The sequence below is a fragment of the Pipistrellus kuhlii genome, unplaced genomic scaffold, assembly GCF_014108245.1.
Source record: "Pipistrellus kuhlii isolate mPipKuh1 unplaced genomic scaffold, mPipKuh1.p scaffold_m20_p_14, whole genome shotgun sequence".
NCBI lineage: Eukaryota > Metazoa > Chordata > Mammalia > Chiroptera > Vespertilionidae > Pipistrellus > Pipistrellus kuhlii.
In genome coordinates, this window is record NW_023425449.1 from 14960824 (window position 1) to 14978734 (window position 17911).

Genomic DNA, 17911 nt, shown 5'->3' on the forward strand with positions numbered 1-17911 from the left:
AAAACTAAGCACATATATTAAATTTCTAAAGGTGAGAAAGGTATACTGTGTTCTGTGTATAACACGTAAGACAAATTGTAAATTTGCATCTGATATTACCATCCTGCAAAGCACACACACACATTATATATATATATATATTTTAATTCTTCAGGGCATCAGGCTAAAATAATTTAATCATCATGCTGGCTTTTAAAAAAGAAAGGAATGGCATTTTCTCTCCCTAGTATCTACACAATTTAGGGAAGCTGCATTGACCCCTGACCCTTGGTGTTATCATCAGAGACTTTACAGCAGTAGTGAGATTGTGATGAAGATAATGTTGGTTAAGGGCCTATCATCATGCCTGAAACATAATTAGAAGCTCAATTATATAAGTTCTTTCCATAATGAAAAAAATTGAATATATTGCAATTCCCTTTGTTAAGCAGTTTATTTACATATGTGTGTCTGTGTTTTTACACACCTGCACATGTGCTCACGTGGTTTGGGGTTGGGTTCCTCTGGTGCTTTCAAGATTAACATTTAATTCAGGATGCAAGTCAGTTAAAATAGGTTTCTTAGTGTCATGCAGATAGATGTTTAGAGAATTTATATAAATACTAGAGGCCCGATACATGAAATTCATGCATGGGTAGGGTCCCTAGGTCTGGCTGGAGATCAGAGCCAATCAGGCCTTATGGCTGCTGGCCAGGGCCTCCCTTCCCTGGTTGCCAGCCACCAGCTGCTGGTTAGGGCCTTTCCTCATTCCATGTGCCTCCTGGTGGTCAATGCATGTCATAGCAAGCAATAGCACTCTTGGTCTCCTGGTCGAACTCCTATGGGAACACTTTGCATATTAGCCTTTTACATATATAGATTTGCTGTATTTGTTTACTGACACAGTGACAGGATATGAATGTCTTCCTGGAGTGGATGAGGCCAATTTTTACAAAAGCCTATCCTGAAATGAGGTTCTGGATGGCAAAGCAGCATTTTAAAAAGTTTCTAAAACAGAATGATGTCTTCTTCATTAAGAAGGTGGGGTGGAATAATTATCAGTAGCAACTGGGTTCCAGAAAAATGCACAAAAAGAGATACAGGTTAGAGAGAGAACATTTTAGCCTATGGGATACTTAGAAGTACCCAGTACTTCTGGCCAAGTCATTAAAAATTAGCTATTACTGTCATCACAAGGGCAGTTTATATACTTGGAGATGGTGATTGGCCAGATCTTAGTAGATGAGTCATTTTGAAAGGGAGTAAAGTAAGACCAGACACTGTCTTCGGAAAATTTACATTCATAGCTCTGTAATAATCACTGATACAGACTAGCAAGTCTAAATCATAGCTATAAAGAGATACTGATTATGAGTTGAAATCAGTTTTAGGTCTATTGAAAATAAAGCCAACAGCATATTGCATTGCTTTGATTTAGACTCTGTAAACAAAATATCACTAGCAATTGAAAAAAGATAAAGAATCTACAAATAACAAGCAGGCAGCAAGGAAAGACAAGTGAAGACAAGTTAAAATCTGTAAGCTATATATAGTGATCAGAGAGGAGTCACACTGACTGACAGAACAGCAAGTGAGCTTTTGAGAAGGTTCCCATCTTTTAAGCTACAGTCAGTGAGAATGATTTATTCCCTGGACATGGCTCAGTACTTTACAAACAATGATACTTACTCAAGGAGGATTTTCTTAAAGTTTCAGAGACAAGTGAAACCTTATTTTGAATACTTGGTCTTACCTTGGCAATGTTTTTCAATATTAATTGTGTGTTCATTTGTATTTCCACAGTTACTCAATTTGAATAATTCTCATGTCTAAGCCATCTCTTAGGAGGCTCAAAGAGTTGATAAGAGATGGACTTATCTAACAATTAAATATACATTTCCTCCTAATTTATAATTTTAACTATTCTGTGGTTTGTTTTACATTACACTTAAAATGATGATTGTCTACTTGGTAAGATATAAAAATCATCTCAAAATTTTATAAGAATCATGACATTTCCTTTTGTATTTGTTTTAGTATAGTGAACATATTTGTCTGAAATCTCATTTTTACTCAATAAATAAAAAATATTTTTTTCTATTTTTTCCTGTAGTCTCAGATATTCATGTCATAGCACTGCACTTTGTTGAAATGCTAAATGCAAACACTTAAGCATTCACAGGCTGCAAAATTACCAAATACAGAGTGAGGCAAAGTAGGCTTACCAGTTGTGAGTATGCAAAACACAGAGTTTATTCTTGTATTATTATTTATGAATTATTGTATTATTTTCCATATGAACAACTGTAAACCTAACTTTGTCCCACCCATATGTAAATACTTCGGTGGGAAGTTGAGAAATCACATTTGATAGAGTTATTATAAATAATGTAAATTGATGTCTAGGTTTTATCTAAACTTCATAGCCCCCAAAATAAAGTGAACTTCTCACATTAAATGCAAAGGGCTATACTCTCAGATTTCACCCTTTGGCTCTTTCACAGATCTGCTTCATTTTTTGTGATATTAGTTTTGTGATACTAGAAGGAAAATGTGAGTCATTCTGTGGGTTAGATTATCTTGGGCCAGGATTTGTTAGAGCGCTGGAAAAGACTGTCTGCTCTGTCTTCACATACAAGTATCAGTCTTTTCCTCTCTTGGGTGGCTAACTGCACAGATTCACTTTATGGTCCATTTTCTTCTATCTCGTGAGTCAGCTTTGGCTAAAGGTTATTTCAGAAGCCAAACAGGTGTCATCAAAAGTCACTTTCGTGGCAGACAAATACGTGTCAGTGACAGTGATATCCTCATGCTCTGTGCTGAAGTGATCTGACTCCTTAATGACACTGTAATTTAGGGCCACACTATAGCTAGCGGGTTTCTCCATTGGCTTCTGCTTACAGTTGCAGAGTTTCCTGAAGGCTGCTCGGAATTTCTGAGACATGAGGTTGTAAATCACTGGGTTGATGGCACTGTTGAGATAAATGCAAATTCTGCAAAAGAGTAAGAACCAATTTTCTTGGAAAGGGCTGGAGAGAAATGAGTTGACAACCACAAGGGTCCGGTAGGGCATCCATAAAAGCGCAAACAGAATTACAACCACTGCCAGCATCTTGGTGACCTGTGGAGAGAGACAGAGAGAGAAATGCCTGTAAACACAAATGGAAACAAAGCAAAGCAAAAGAGTGAAAGCAACGCAACCCCCATCCCAACCTTTAGTTCCCAAGATGTAGTTTGAAACAAGGACTTAAGCATCGGAAGTTTATCTGTGAGAAAGTCCCAGGAAGCCGAATCAAGTGTATGGAGGAGAGTGTCATAGAAGAAGAAAAGCCCAAAGCAAGGGTGTGTTATGGAGAAGGTTCCCATTGTGGGAAACTGGCAATCAAATAGTGCACTCCAGGTTATCTGTCCAGAGGAAGAGAGGACAGGCATTTATCCACTGGCTGCCCTCCCTGCTTTGTTGAGGGATATCTTTAGGGTCTTTAATAACCTTACACTCCAGGATTCTCCTGCCTGGAAACTCCTGGGGGCTTCAGAGAGAACCTTGAGGCAGAGAAGATGATAGACAGGGGACAGTGGGTGCCTGGAGTAGGACATTCTCTCCAGGTAGGACCCATCCTCTGTAGCTGTGGCTGAAACCAGTAACACTAAGAGGATGTGACACAGGGTGCCAAATGCATGTCTTCAACAAACATGAGGAGGCTTGGGGTCTAATCCCATCTTTACTTACCTTATATGTGATCCCAAGAAATGTGCTTAAGCTTATACCTCATCTGTAAAATGGAGCCAGCCCTGCTCCCCTATGTCAAACAAGGTAACATCGTAGCTTGAAAAGGAGAAAGTGTCCTCAGCGAGAAAGCCAATGGTTATAGAATGTCGATGTGACAGACACTATGCTAGGTGCCTGACATATGTGATCTCATTTAAAAATCTTAAGACTCTCTTAAATAGGTATTGCATACTCCATTTTTCCAATTAGAAAAAGGGGGGTACAGATGCTGGTTAGCACTGTGGTGGGAGTTGTAAAGCCTTAGAGCTGGGATTGGGATCCATGTCGGCAGGAATCCAAGGCTTTTGCCCTTCACATGCACAGCTTTCCTCTGCGGTAAAGGGAGAGGGAGTCCAGAGGAAACAAACTCTGGAACTTAGTGTGGTCCTAAGTCCAAGCAGTGCACAGGAGCTAGGATATGAGGGAAGATGAGGTTCAATATCCAAGATTGGCCAGGGACAAGATTATTGAAAGGCATAATTGAGCAAATTCTTCCCTCATTCATCTCTGTGTTCAGTGAAAGGCTGGGAATTGGCCAGGAATCAAAGTTAAATCATCTGGCTTTGATTGTTTAAGTGCTTTTAAGACCTTAATAAAGTCATTCATCTGTACTTCCATTTCTACACCTGGAACTAAGTCTGATTATATCGTTGCTTTTACTTCATACAGGTCTGGAGAAAAATAAAATAATGAATGCGAGAAGAGCTTTGAAACTTTAAAGCGCTATGGAAATTTTACCCTTTTACTAATGGCTGCATAAAGAGACCACAGTGTTTCAACTATAGGAAGGGTGTATTAAAGTTGTAGCAGTGGGGGAGATCATAACTGGCTGCTTTTCTTCAAGAGCGAGACTTTACACATTTAAAAACAAGGTTCTAGCTCTCTTTAGTTTCCCACAGTGTTTGAGCAATTTCAGCTTCCTGAACCCATACTTTCTAAATGTTCTGAATTTGGAAAATACCCAACAACATAGAGAAGGATCTGATTCTTCCTCCTTTTTCCCTCTTGACCTCTCAGCTGATTCACTGAAGCCTCTATTTTGTTCTGACAATGAGGGGAATCCTATTTTTATCAAGGACTTTTAAAAGTTCTTCAATGTAGAAATAAAGATCCCATCTAGACACCTACTCTTTCCTTGGCATCTACTATAAATTCAGCTCCAAACCTGGTACTTACTCCTGGTTGTAGGATCCATTTTCATCTCCTATGTGAGACTTTCTCCCTCTCTCCCCCCGCATTCCTAGTCTTCCGATTGTGGGGCTCTATCTTACCATTGACTGCATCTCTTTCCCCCTACCTAGGAGTTCCCCATGAGTCCTGACTTAGTCCTGACTTGCTGGGTCTATAGTAATTGCCTCCTTCTTGGCTCTCCAAATATCAACTGCTATCAAACTTCTTACCCATGGGTACACATTATCTTTCTCTTTTTAAAAAAAATATATTTCATTGATTTTGTACAGAGAGGAAGGGAGAGAGATAGAGAGTTTAGAAACATCGATGAGAGAGAGTCATCGATCAGCTGCCTCTTGCACACCCCCTACTGAGGATGTGCCCACAACCAAGGTACATGCCCTTGACCAGAATCTAACCCGGGACCTTTCAGTCCCCAAGCCGACGCTCTATCCATTGAGCCAAACCGGTTTCGGCTATCTTTTTCTCTTTTTGAACCCCATCTCTTGAATGATACCTACTACTTTCTTGCAAGGGCACTTTGTGAGCTACCTTCCTGTTCACAAGTTACTGTGTTTTCTCTACTTCCACAGGCTGTTATATCATGTTCTGGAAGTTCCCTGCCCTCCTGTTCATCTCATTTATCGTTTCCTGAGCATCTCTTCCAACTCAGTGCATGTAGAACAGTTACATTTCATATTTTGCTCCCTGGTGGTTGAGCCATTGTTCAGTGGGAAGGTATGGTTTTCACAATGTACCTCTTGAAGCCTGATTTTTCCCAAGCAGAGTTAAGATCATGAGTAAATAAGTGGTCATAGGAAATCAAAAGCTTAATTCAGTGATAAATATTCTGAGCTTTGGAAGGAGCCATAGTAGTTACTACCTTTCTTGTCATAAAATCACTCACATCCCTGCCTTTGTTTCCTGCCCAGCACTCCAGATTTCTGACATCAGGCTACTGCTTCACACTTGCCAACATCCTTCTACTCCTTGCCAAGGATTCTGTAGCCTACATTTGAGTCCTTCATGATGCCCCATCACAAAGATATGTGAACATTATCATATTTAATGCTTATAACTCTATGTGTAAGCTAGTATTGCCTCTATTTTGTGTGTTAAGAAATTGGGTTTTAGGGAGTGTGAGCTGTGTGAAGCAGTGATTTTTAACCCTTTTCATGGCACACATAAACTAATTACTAAAATTCTGCAGCATACCCAAAAATATACTTTTTGCCTATCTAACAAAAAATAGGTATACTTTTGATTCATTTATCAATGGACTGCTATTGTTTTGTTGGCAGTTGCCATCTTTTTATTTGACAAGCTAAGGAATAAAAAGTGATCCTGACTAAAAGTCAGATATTGCATGTTTTAAGAATTTAACTGTATGGCACACCAGTTGAAAATATCTAAAGACACATGGGTAGTAAGTGAGAGAGCAGTAATTCATCCTAAATCTACTTAAGCCAAAGTCCATCCTCATTCTTTTATGCTTCACTTTTTCTGTGAAAGCCGTTTGCAATCCAATGATGATATTTTTACTGTGTTATCCCCATCATTGTCACCAAAACGTGTAACTTCTTCTAAGTATAAATCCAACAAACTTATTGCTACTAAATTTCCGAACTTAAAAGTTGATTTTCATCTACCTTTATATTTTCCTCTACAGTTGTCAGATGAAACATGGAATCCACATTTATATCTACCTTCTGTCTTCACTTAATGTCAGTGAGGAAGTAACTTTTATTGTGTCAAAGAAAAACAACCTGTTTTGAGCTTAGAATCTCTGCCATGAGCTTCCACAGCCCTCCATGAACTCTTAAACATCACTCCCAAAACTTTTTATTGCAATGAACTGTATTTGTCCATCTCTTCAATAGACAATGAGTTCTTCAGGGCAGGAAGAAGGTTATTTATTTCTCCAGGGAATTAGTGCCAGATGTGATATGACAGTCTTCAAAAAATGTTGAATAAATTGGGGCATTGAAAGAATTCTTTTCAAAATATACAACCATGATCTTTTTGTGGATTTCAGTTCCCCAACATATTGTTAGAGAATTTTTACAAGTGCTTTACTTTTTAATATCAAAAATCCTTTTAAATGGAGATGGTTAATTAGTAAAATGAGTCCTTAATATATTTCAGTTTTTTATTTGAAATATATATATTTTTAAATTTATGGAGGTATGAAATGAAATAAATATTAATGAGTTTCTAAGATTGACCCAGAGGAAAATGTCTCCAGTGGAATAACAGAGATTACATGTAACTCTACTCATAATTATTTTTATTTAATTTCAAATATCTTTGATTGAATATAACCACTTCCTAAAATGTTCACAAAGTTTTGTTTTTATTGATTTCAGAGAAAAGGAAGGAGGAGAGGTAGAAATATCAATGATGAGAATCATCTATAGGCTGCCCTCTGCAAGCCCCCTACTAGGGGTTGAGCCCAAAACCTGGGCATGTGCCCTGATGAAAATCAAACTGTGACCTCTTGGTTCATGGGTCCACACTCAACCACTGAGCCACTCCCACTGGGCCATACTGTGCTCTTTACCTGCACTGTCTATGGCCATTCTCACCACCTCCTCTGAGGCATTTGTACCTTTAGTAGCTCACAGTCACAGAAACCGAAGCTTAGTGAAGAGGTTACACAAAGAGGTTAGCTCAAGGTCACAGAGCCAGTAAATGGCGGGGTCAGGATTTAAAACCATGCTGACTCTAATTATAAATCTCACCCTTTTATGAAATGGGATTGGAGGATGGCTGGTATTAAAGATGGCCATAAATATGAATACAAATATTAGTGTCCCACCTTCTATGGGCTCCTGCAAACAGATCACCTTTTTTTTGAAATTCTAATTCCTATTTGAAATCCCCAATGGGAGATCACCAGGAAACACCAGCGGGACTACTTTTGTTAAGTGAGCACTGTCTTCAGGAATACATTGCTTTGGTAAATCAAAGATGTTCTTCTCATTAATCATCACCAGAGCACTTACTGCCCTCATCCCTGTGTGGCACCATCCTTCTCTGCTGCAGCTAACAACTCCTTTCTAAGAGGAGTCAGTGGCCCCATGAGGTGGGATGGGAAGGCAGGCCACCTATTCACTAAACCTCTTTCTGCTTCCTCCCAGGTGCACAGCTGGCTCACTTTTGCCAGCCCTCACTGCAGTTAGGCATGCTCATGTGATGAAACCCCTCCCAATGCATAATGAGTAAAAGTAACAGGTGTCACTGGACACTTTCCTCCATCTCTCCAGCTCTCTGCTTCTTGAAGACCATGGAAGCCAGGTGAGATGACAAGATCTCACACTTGCTGTTGGCATTGTTGACTCTGAGAAAGAAGATACCTACCACAAAGGGCACCTGGGGCTAACTCCACAAGTTTTCAGTGTGGCTATAGCTTAGATTTTAGCACCTCTTACTGAGTATGAGAACAAACACCCAGAAAGAAAATGTCCTGAAAATTGTCTTTCACCCTCAATTAATTTCACAGTGGTAGCAGAAGTTTTATTTCTGTTGTTATGCTTTATCCTAAATAAAGTAACAAAAATGCTAATTTGAAAATATCTTGGGCCATTATATCTAAGCATTGCCATTTTTGCCAAGGCAAAGCATGGGCTATGCAATTATATAAGACTTCCTTATAGAAGTCTCTGCCTCAAGATGTCCTTGAGAAACAGCATGACATAATCATCCAGGGGAAATGATCTTACAGTATATTTTTGATTGGAAAAGAATTCATCCATTCATTCTCAGAGATTCATTTGCAGCCGTGCTGTGCAACTGTCCAAATCCCGGCCCTTGTGGATTTGACAGTAATGCAGAGAGACATTGCCAGTGATTTCAGCTACCTTGTACTCTGATGGGCAGTTACAATACAATGTGATAAACGCTAAGATAGAGGAAATGTGGAGTTCTAGGACAGCACCTGATCTGAACTTGAGGTTGAGGATGGGTGGTTAGGGCCTTTCAGTTTCTGTGACATCTAAGCCAAAACCTGAAGGTAAGGAGAGACAGGAAGCACTCTTAAGTGAGCACTGTCTTCACGATAATGGTGTGTGTGATGATCAAGAGACATGAGGTGGCGGGGCCTATCCTAGGGATGAGAAGTAATTCAATCTAACTGCAGACTGGGTAATGAAGTGGAGCATCCTTTTGACTAGAAAGCATGTGGAAACCATTACAAGGCCATCCTTTTTATATGATGAGGCGATGCCACACTCTGTAGGGTGTTTGGCTCTCCATTGCCAGGACAGAAGGAGGGGTGCATCTGCCAGAGCAGATAGAGCTGCAGGGCAGAGGTTTTTCTGAAAATGCCAGCTCCATGGAGCCAATTGTCAGCCCTGAGGTAGAACAGGCATTTTTTTTTTTTTTGTAGAGTATATTGAAGGCCAGGCATAGAGGTAGAGAAATCTGTTGATTAAAATGCAGTGTTTAAAGAGACAGATTGCCAGCAGAGGTGGTTAAGAAGAGCAGAGTGGGAACAGGGCAGTCTAAGAGCTCAATGAGTTTCTCTCCTTGACCCCATGATGAAGATCAGGTTAAAATTTTGAACTCAAGCTTGACTAGATATATTACTCTTCATTATATTTATGGGGAATAGTGGCATATAGTTCTCATAAGAGTTTGGGTTCAGTCCTTCTCAGCTTATACTTTTGTCATCTTTATCACCTCTAGATCAATACTCTAGGTCTCATGGTCTTATGTCTGGACCTCATTTTCCAGAATCAGTAAATGTACAATCTTGAAAAGTTTCCCCAGTTCTAACATTTTTAGAAAATCTAGCTTACGTATTGCTAATGGTGACACAATATTCAGACATATTTATGATCATTTTCACATAATTAGGTTGTGTTACTTGGGGTTATAAAGCCAGGACAAGGGAAATAGTACCCAGAGTGTATGTATGTATCTCTCAAGGTGTTGATAAACCAAAGGAACAGATTCAGCTCTTACTCACACTGATTGCTGAGAATCATCTTAATTGCTGCATTTGCAGGGGTGCTGCAGTTTCCTGAAGTGCTGAAGAAATTACTAGAATTCATTTTACTTCCTTATAGCCAACTAAAAACAGGGTGCCTTCTAGACCCAGGACTCTGGCTTCCTGACCTGCTATTATTTTATCTTTGAAAATTCACTATAACTGAAATATTGTTGAAGAAATGGAGTTATATAAAGGTATCACTTTTAGAAAGAAAACAAATACATCTTTCTAAAGGGGAACTGCTAATTTAAACACTGAATTTGTGTAAGTTTTAAAAGGAACAGGTAGACAAAAGTTATTTAACAGAAGGTAACGGGGCCCCATTCAACATTTGGCAGTCATGGAGAAGGTTCACTTAGAGACCCCGAGTGATCGTGAGCTTCACTTTCTGAGAATCTCTGGGAGTCTGGTGAAACCATTATGGAAAACAGTATGGAGTTTCCTCAAAAAATTAAATATGGATCTGCCATTTGACCCATTGATTCCACTTCTAGGAATATATCCTAAGAAATCCGAAGCACCAATCAGACTGTGCAGTACTTCTGAACATGTTCCCATCTAGAATGAGGAAAACCAGGTTTAAAGAGAAGGCATTCCAATCTATCAGTAGGAAGTAGCAGATGAAAGAGAAGAAGAGCATTAAAATACGTGCCAGGTACTGTGCTTGGCGTGTTCCTCATAACAGTCCCACTTTACCTGCATTTTACAGAGAATAAGATCAATGCTGAGAAAAACCATATGCTAATGAATAAAAGTCAACCTCTACCTTACATATACTTGGGTACCCATGTTTACGCCGAAGTTACTATAATACCTCTTTACTATAATACCTTGAATTTGGGGAAGAAACATATTTAATTCTGAAGTGAAAGGGTGGAATTGGTGAAGGCTGTATGTGAGCGTGAAGTAGGAGAAGGAGAATTTTATTTCCAGCCAAGGGTTGTTGCCTCTAACAAAGATATTTCTATTCACACCGTGATACGAAGTCCTCATGCAACACGTTTTTGAATGCTTCTGATTTCAAGGTTCTTCTCAGGGTGGAAAACAGCTGTGCACTAGGTAACATTTGCAACCAGAGCCAAGGATTAGATGCAGAACTTTCCACAACATTAGCAACGGTGCCTGTGCGGAGGTGCCAGTATTGATTGTGGCCTGATAATTGTGCTCGCTGAATGGCTGCCCCCTCCAGCTGCCTGCGTGTTTTCTTGTTCGCTGGAGGCAGATATTTGGGAACACACTGGGAAGGGAATAACTCAGCTGGCAGAATTGGAATTCAAAATTATAATAACACCTTAATTTAGAAAATAAAATGTCATTCTGAATTCTTTTATGGGCCACGCTAGGACAAAGCTCTAGTTTGTCTGCTGTGGGTTGCATGTGCTTTTAGCCCCTACCCTCATTTTTTTTTTTTTTTTTTAATTCTCACTCGAGGACATTTTCCCATTGGTTTTTTAGAAAGTGGAAGGAGGTGAAGGAGAGAGAGAGAAACTTTGATGTGAGATAGACACATTGATCAGTTGCCTCTGGCACACACCCTGACCCAGGCCAGGATCAGGCCTGCAACCGAGTACATACCCTTGACTGGGAATTGAACCCAGACCTTTGGTCCATAGGCCAACATTCTAACCACTGAGAAAACTGGCCAGGACTGTTTAGCCTTTTTTTTTTTTTTTTTTTTTTTTATGTTCTCTCTTCCAGGTAAATTATTGGCAAATGGCTAAGCATGTGGAAAGGTCTGCCGTAATACACCTGCTGTGGTTTTCTTACCTTTGCTCTCTAGGGCATGTTTACTTTTCCTGATCATTTTTCTCATTGGAACCAGACCTTCGAAATTCTGAATGAAGCATCGTGGCCGGCTCTGAGCTAGAAGCCTAGATGCTACCTGTCATACTTCTATGGAGAAATTGATCCTTTCTGAGGGACATATTTCCCGATCTAATCTCCTCCCTGATCGTCTCTGGCCACACAGCCCGGTAAGGGTGACATTATGGACTCTGATCCAGGGAAGCAATCCCTCAGCTGCTCACGCAGCAGGGGATGGAAAATCAATGAGAATATTTTAAAATGTAAAACGTGAGTGATGGAGAGGGGAGGAAAGCTCTCAGGGCTGCCAAATTTTTAGTGGGCGTTGAGTTGTTTTGCTTCTAAAAGTCTTGGACAAAGTTCCACGGGGCTGAGCCTGCCTGGGAGGCAGCCAGCTCCTCCCATGCCTGTGTATCTCCCGGGGAAGACTGCCTGGACCATGCTAATGCCCCTGGAGTTTCAGACCTAACTTCCTAGCTGTCCTAAAGGACTCACAGAGACAACAAACATGGAGGTGGCTCATCTCTTTCCTTCAGCAAACCACAAATTCAGCGTTTTCCACTGGTGTTAGCTTCAGAATATGCTAAGCACGGGACTCAAGATCAGGAGACATGGTTTGAAGTCTCAGCTTAACTACTCATTATCACTCAAAGCTTTTTGAGAGTCAGCAGTTCATATATGAAAACATATTGGAAGATCAATTGCAAGGAGGATGTAAAAACACATTGTGCCAAATGGGTTTGGCTCAGTGGATGGAGCGTCGGCCTGCAAACTGAAAAGTCCCAGGTTCGATTCCGGTCAAGGGCATGTACCTTGGTTGCAGGCATATCCTCAGTGGGGAGTGTGCAGGAGGCAACTGATCAATGTTTCTCTTTCATCGATGTTTCTACTCTCTATTCCTCTCCCTTCCTCTCTGTAGAAAATCAATAAAATATATTTTTTTAAAAAAAACAAAGGAAAAACAACACAGTTTGTAACATATATTAGAACTTTCTGATCTAAAGGGGTGTTGTGTTTCTTAGCTTGCCTTGAAATCTGCATCCCTAGTAAGGAGACCTAGCTTTATGACTACTCTGTGTTAAACTAACAGGTTGAATGAAGTTTCTTTCATGGACCAGCTTCTTGCCTGTTTGACTAGAAACCCCCTGGCTCTGTAGGTGTGTGATGCAAACGACGGCATGCTGGTCCTGTGCTGTGAGGCCCAAGCTTTCACCCCAGAGCACTACATCATCAGGGCCTCTATTGGATCACGTTGTCCAGGACACTTTGTAGTATTAGTATAGTTGTGAAGGGGACAGGCTGGGGAGCCGGACATAGCTGGATTCTAATTCTAGTTCTTCCTGTTACTAGCTGTATGCCATTGGACAAGACAGCTCACCCTTCTAAGCCTCAGTTTATTTATCTGTGAAACAGGAGTAAGTATAAAGAATAAATGAGGTGATTTGTATAAAGCACCAGCATAGAGTGTGGTCCTCAAAAAACAATATCTAATATTATATTTAGAGTGATTATATATCTCAGTCTCTGGGAAAATGTGGAAGATTTAACGAAGTGACAGAGAAGCCTTTGATGATGATGATGATGATGATGATGATGATGATGATACTCTATTAAGCATTTAATATATTTTAAACATAGCACCAGATACTTTATTGAGTTATTCAGTCTTTATAAAGTAACTATTCTCTTTATTTTATAGGTGAAGAGAAAGAGATCTAGAGATGTTATTATTATAGAGAGAATGGTGGAAACTAAGCCCTCCCTATCACTTTCTCTCATATCCCCATTTATTTCATCTATCCTAATAGTCACTTTCTGAAAGGGTTTTGTTACTTCATTTGTTTACCTGTTTATTGCCTCTCTTCACTCCCTAGAATGATGGCTCCTTGAAGATCCCTACCCTGCCTGCAAGAAGCAACATGCAGATCTGGCACCTGGTAGGAAGGAAGGAAGGAAGGAAGGAAGGAAGGAAGGAAGGAAGGAAGGAAGGAAGGAAGGAAGGAAGGAAGGAGAAAGGAAGGAAGGGAGAGAGGGAGGGAGGGAAAAAAGGGAGGGAGGAAAGGAAGGAATCCACTATGTTATTCTTTAGTATTTTCAGCTCTAATACAAATACTATTATTATTTTGGGGCTTTTTTCTGATATTTAAGATCTTGATGACAGAAACAGTGTGTATTGCTTATTTTTCTCACTAGCCGCTAAAACCAGGCTAGGCATCAAAAAATGCTTGAAGTTAAACATTAAAATCAATGGGCAAAGATTCAGTCTCAAAAAGGGGCATGATAGATCAGACTATAATTCTGGTGAAGAAAATGTTCTTGGGGATTTTATTCTATTGTTATTCTGTTATTTAGTCTGTTACTCTAGAAGTAATTATTGGATGTATTGTTATGAAGAACCCAAGAAAAGTAAAGAGCTAAGAAGATGCTGACTCCATATGATTTATGTTGAGCTCATTTCCCATTACGGGATGTTGATTAATACTATTATATGTTAATATATGCCAAGGTAAGGTAAGATTTGCCATGCAAAGATACAAATCTCACTTTGATAGGCTTCTTGCTCTGTGTTCATCTATTTCCTTTCATATTTATTCATGGGTGGTTTCTCTGTCACTCGTGAAGCTTTCTCTCTAAATGTCATCCTGCATCTTAAGTTTGTATTTTTAGGGCCCATTGAAATCAAGGCTGCTCCCATAGCAGGGCCCAAGCATTTTCTCTAGCACATGTGTCAAACACAAGGCCCACGGGCCAAATCCATCCCGCCAGGCCTTGCAATGTGGCCCGCACCACGCTGTCATCACTGCACTCCGCTGCGTTTCCATCACAATGACAGTTTATGACTGTTCAGTAAACCATTTGGCCCGCGATTTAGGCTGGATTTTAGATTTTGGCCCCTTCTCTGATTGAGTTCGACACCCCTACTAGGGGATACAGAATCAAGATGGAGGCAGGGACTCACTAGCTGCTAATTTTGGCTGTCTGTGATCAGCTTGAACTTTCCTGTCTTTGTAATTTTGTGGAATCCAAACATGTTTTATCATTTATTTCTTGAGCACCTGTCATGTGCTGGTGTCTTTACTAAGCATACAATATTTTCACAAATATACTTTTACATAGACATAGTTGAGGGGTCAGCAAGCTTTAACCATAAAGGATCAGGTAGCAAATAGTTTAGCTTTTGTGGGCCATACAACCGCTCAATTCTGCCGTGACGTGAAAGCCTCCACAGACAACACATAAAAGAATGGGCCTGGCTGTACTTCCTGAACACCTGATTTGGAAACACCAGCAGTAGAGATGAATTTGGCCCATGACCTTAGTTTGCCAACCAATGGAAGAGTTGAACACTTCTAATAAAATGGACAAAGGACATATAGAGGATTTCAAATCACAATGAGGATTTATGGCTAATTTTTTCAAGTTCTTCATCTAATTATCCACAGAGCCTAAGAGAAATGTGGGCCAAATACTAGTAATACTGGCTGTCAGCTTGTGGACCAAAGTTTTGATTTTATGTTTGATTTTTTCCTATGACAGAATCATGGTTGGCATTGCCCTCTCTAAAATGTATCACCGAAAAATGCAATGATAACGCTGTCCTTTAGTAATTGTGGAAGCAACTTCCCCAGAAGGCATGTGCTGTCATGGAAGTTTAAATCAGGAGTCATACAGGCATCAGGACAGGAGCCAGTCAGAGAAGTTGTGCTTTTGATTGATGGCAATTTACACTCCTGGCCCAGAGAAAGACAAACTCTTCTCTCTCTCTCTCTCTCTCTCTCTCTCTCTCTCTCTCTCTCTCTCTCTCTCTCTCTCTCTCTCATCTCTCTGTGTGTTTAAATCAGACTCTCCTAATTAATCAATGTCAGAGACTCCTCATTTATAGCAGTCACTTGTGTTGGGATCCCAGCTCCCCCCACTTACCAGCTGTTAGAATTTGGAGCCTGTTACTATTTCTGAGTCTTTGTTTCCTATTCTGGAAAAATGGTGAAATAAATCTTACCTAATTCCCAGGGTTGCTGTGGATAACTGAGATGATGTATACCAAGTTCTTAGACTAGTGTTTGGAACATAGTAAACGCTAGAAAAGTGAAAGCTATGTTTGAAACTAGTAATAGAAAATACTCATGACTTACTGTGCCTGAACCCTTGTTCTAAGTGTTTTATTTACATATTGCTCATTCCGTGTTCGCTTTGGCAGCACATATGCATATTGCTCATTCACCCTCAACAATAGCATTGTGAGGAAGGTAGGATCATTAACTCCATCTTACAAATGAGCGAAGCCATATTCCACCTGCAGGTGGTAAAACTGGAATTCCATCCAGACAGTTTGTCCCAATCGGTGCTTTAACCACTCTGGCTACCACAGAAAAGATGGCAGTCTCTTGTCTGTCTGGCCCTAAAAGGACAAGTGTTTCTTAGAGAGCTGACACTGTATTTGGGTTAAAGGAACCTTCATCTGAAACCTCTCTCAATCTCTGGCTTACCTAGCGGTCCCATTCCTGCCACTGGGAGATGCTTTGGTTCTGCATTAGAACATAGAATGTATTTTCTTTTGGAAAAATTGTTTTAGAATTTATGAAATATAATCGAATAGTATCAATAATGCTGTTATACTTCCTGTGTATAAAAGCCAGTGACTCATGTAGGCCAGCCTGGTGTTTTAGCATTGCATTAATGGGAAAAACTCTGTTGTTTCAGGCATTGATTTATTAAGTGACATTTGCTAGTGTCTTGCATATAGAATCAAAAGAACACTGCATTCTGAAAATGGCTATTTATTTGACCACCCTATATAAAATTGCACCTCTTCAATGTCAGCATTTCATATCCTCCTTATCTGCTTAATTTTTCTCCACAACCTGATATGTCACAATTGGAATATACTATGCTTATTTGTTCATATGTTATTTGTATCTATTACCTGATTTTGGAGGTGCTAGCCCTGACCGGTGTGGCTCAGTTAATTGAAATGTCCCATGGACCAAAGGTGGCAAGTTCAATACCCATTCAGAGCACATACATGGGTTGCAGGTTTAATTCCCAATTAGGGCATGTGTAAGAGGCAGCTGATCAATCTCTCTCTCTATCTATCATCTATCTATCTATCTATCTATCTATCTATCTATCTATCTATCTATCTATCTTTTCCCCCTTCCTCCCTCACAAATCAATAAAAAAATGGAGATGATAAATTGTCATTAGTGCAAAGAAGATGATGGGCAAACGCCCTGAGCACCATGCCTGGTGCATACTAAAAGCTCATAAACAACACCTATCAGAAAGGTTAATAAACCACAGGCCCCTAGGCAAGTGGGTCAGACTGTTTTCCAGGTTGCCTTCCAGGTGGGGAGAAGCCCAGACAAGCAGCCTGGTGCACGGTATTAACTGAAGAATCTGAGCTAGCATATTTAGACAGTGACTCTTGAAACGGGATGGGATTTATGTTGGGATGTACTTCTGCTACTGAAGGTAAAATGTCCGGCACCTCTGGGGCTTGGGAGTGAAATAAAAGTTGACAAATTTATAATGTAAGATGTAATATGTTCAAATTTTTATGATGACTGTAAACACAGCATAGAGCTGAAATATGGGCTAGTTAGCTCACAAGGAAATCACTACTCATTTCAGAGGCTCCTGTACAGAGCCTTTCCTATAGCACAGTTGCAATGGTTCACCAGGATGCCTTACTTTGCAGACATTTCTTTTTTTTTGGGGGGGGAATGATTTTGTGAGCTTCATTCCAGCTAATCCTCATACTCTACGCCGTCTTTATGATAAATTGTTGGGGTGTTGAGAGAATACGTGGTATTCTAAACAAATTGTTTCTATTTTTTAATATTGGAATCTTACTGGGTTGGTTTAGCCGAGGCCAAAAGGTGACCTTCCCGGACAAATAACATTCTAATTAGAATAGCTTTCCTTGATAACTCTTTAAAAGATAGCAGCCTTGTCGGAAAGTGGGCTTACACTCAAGGATCAGTTTGTAAAAATTAATGGACCTCCCTTCAGTGCTCCCAAGAGCTTTTTAATGACCATTAGAGATTATTAGAGAAGATAATTCATGCTGTCACAGCCCAGAAATTTCTGTCTTTTGACTAACTGGGCGTAATAGGAACATGAGTTTTCTTTCAGTGTGGCAGTCTTCGAGATTAAAATTATATATATATATATATATATATATATATTTTTTTTTT

The 17911-nt window shown here is 39.9% G+C and overlaps 1 protein-coding gene across 1 annotated transcript in view; it reads right to left on the reverse strand.

The window, feature by feature from the left end:
• Positions 1 to 745: 745 nt before the first annotated feature.
• TRHR (thyrotropin releasing hormone receptor) overlaps positions 746 to 17911 on the reverse strand; it is a 32833-nt gene continuing 15667 nt past the window's right edge. Inside the window, exon 3 of the mRNA XM_036437386.2 lies at positions 746 to 3100. Coding sequence (XP_036293279.1) covers positions 2693 to 3100 — 408 coding nt within the window. The 3' untranslated portion in view covers positions 746 to 2692. The remainder of the gene's footprint in view (positions 3101 to 17911) is intronic.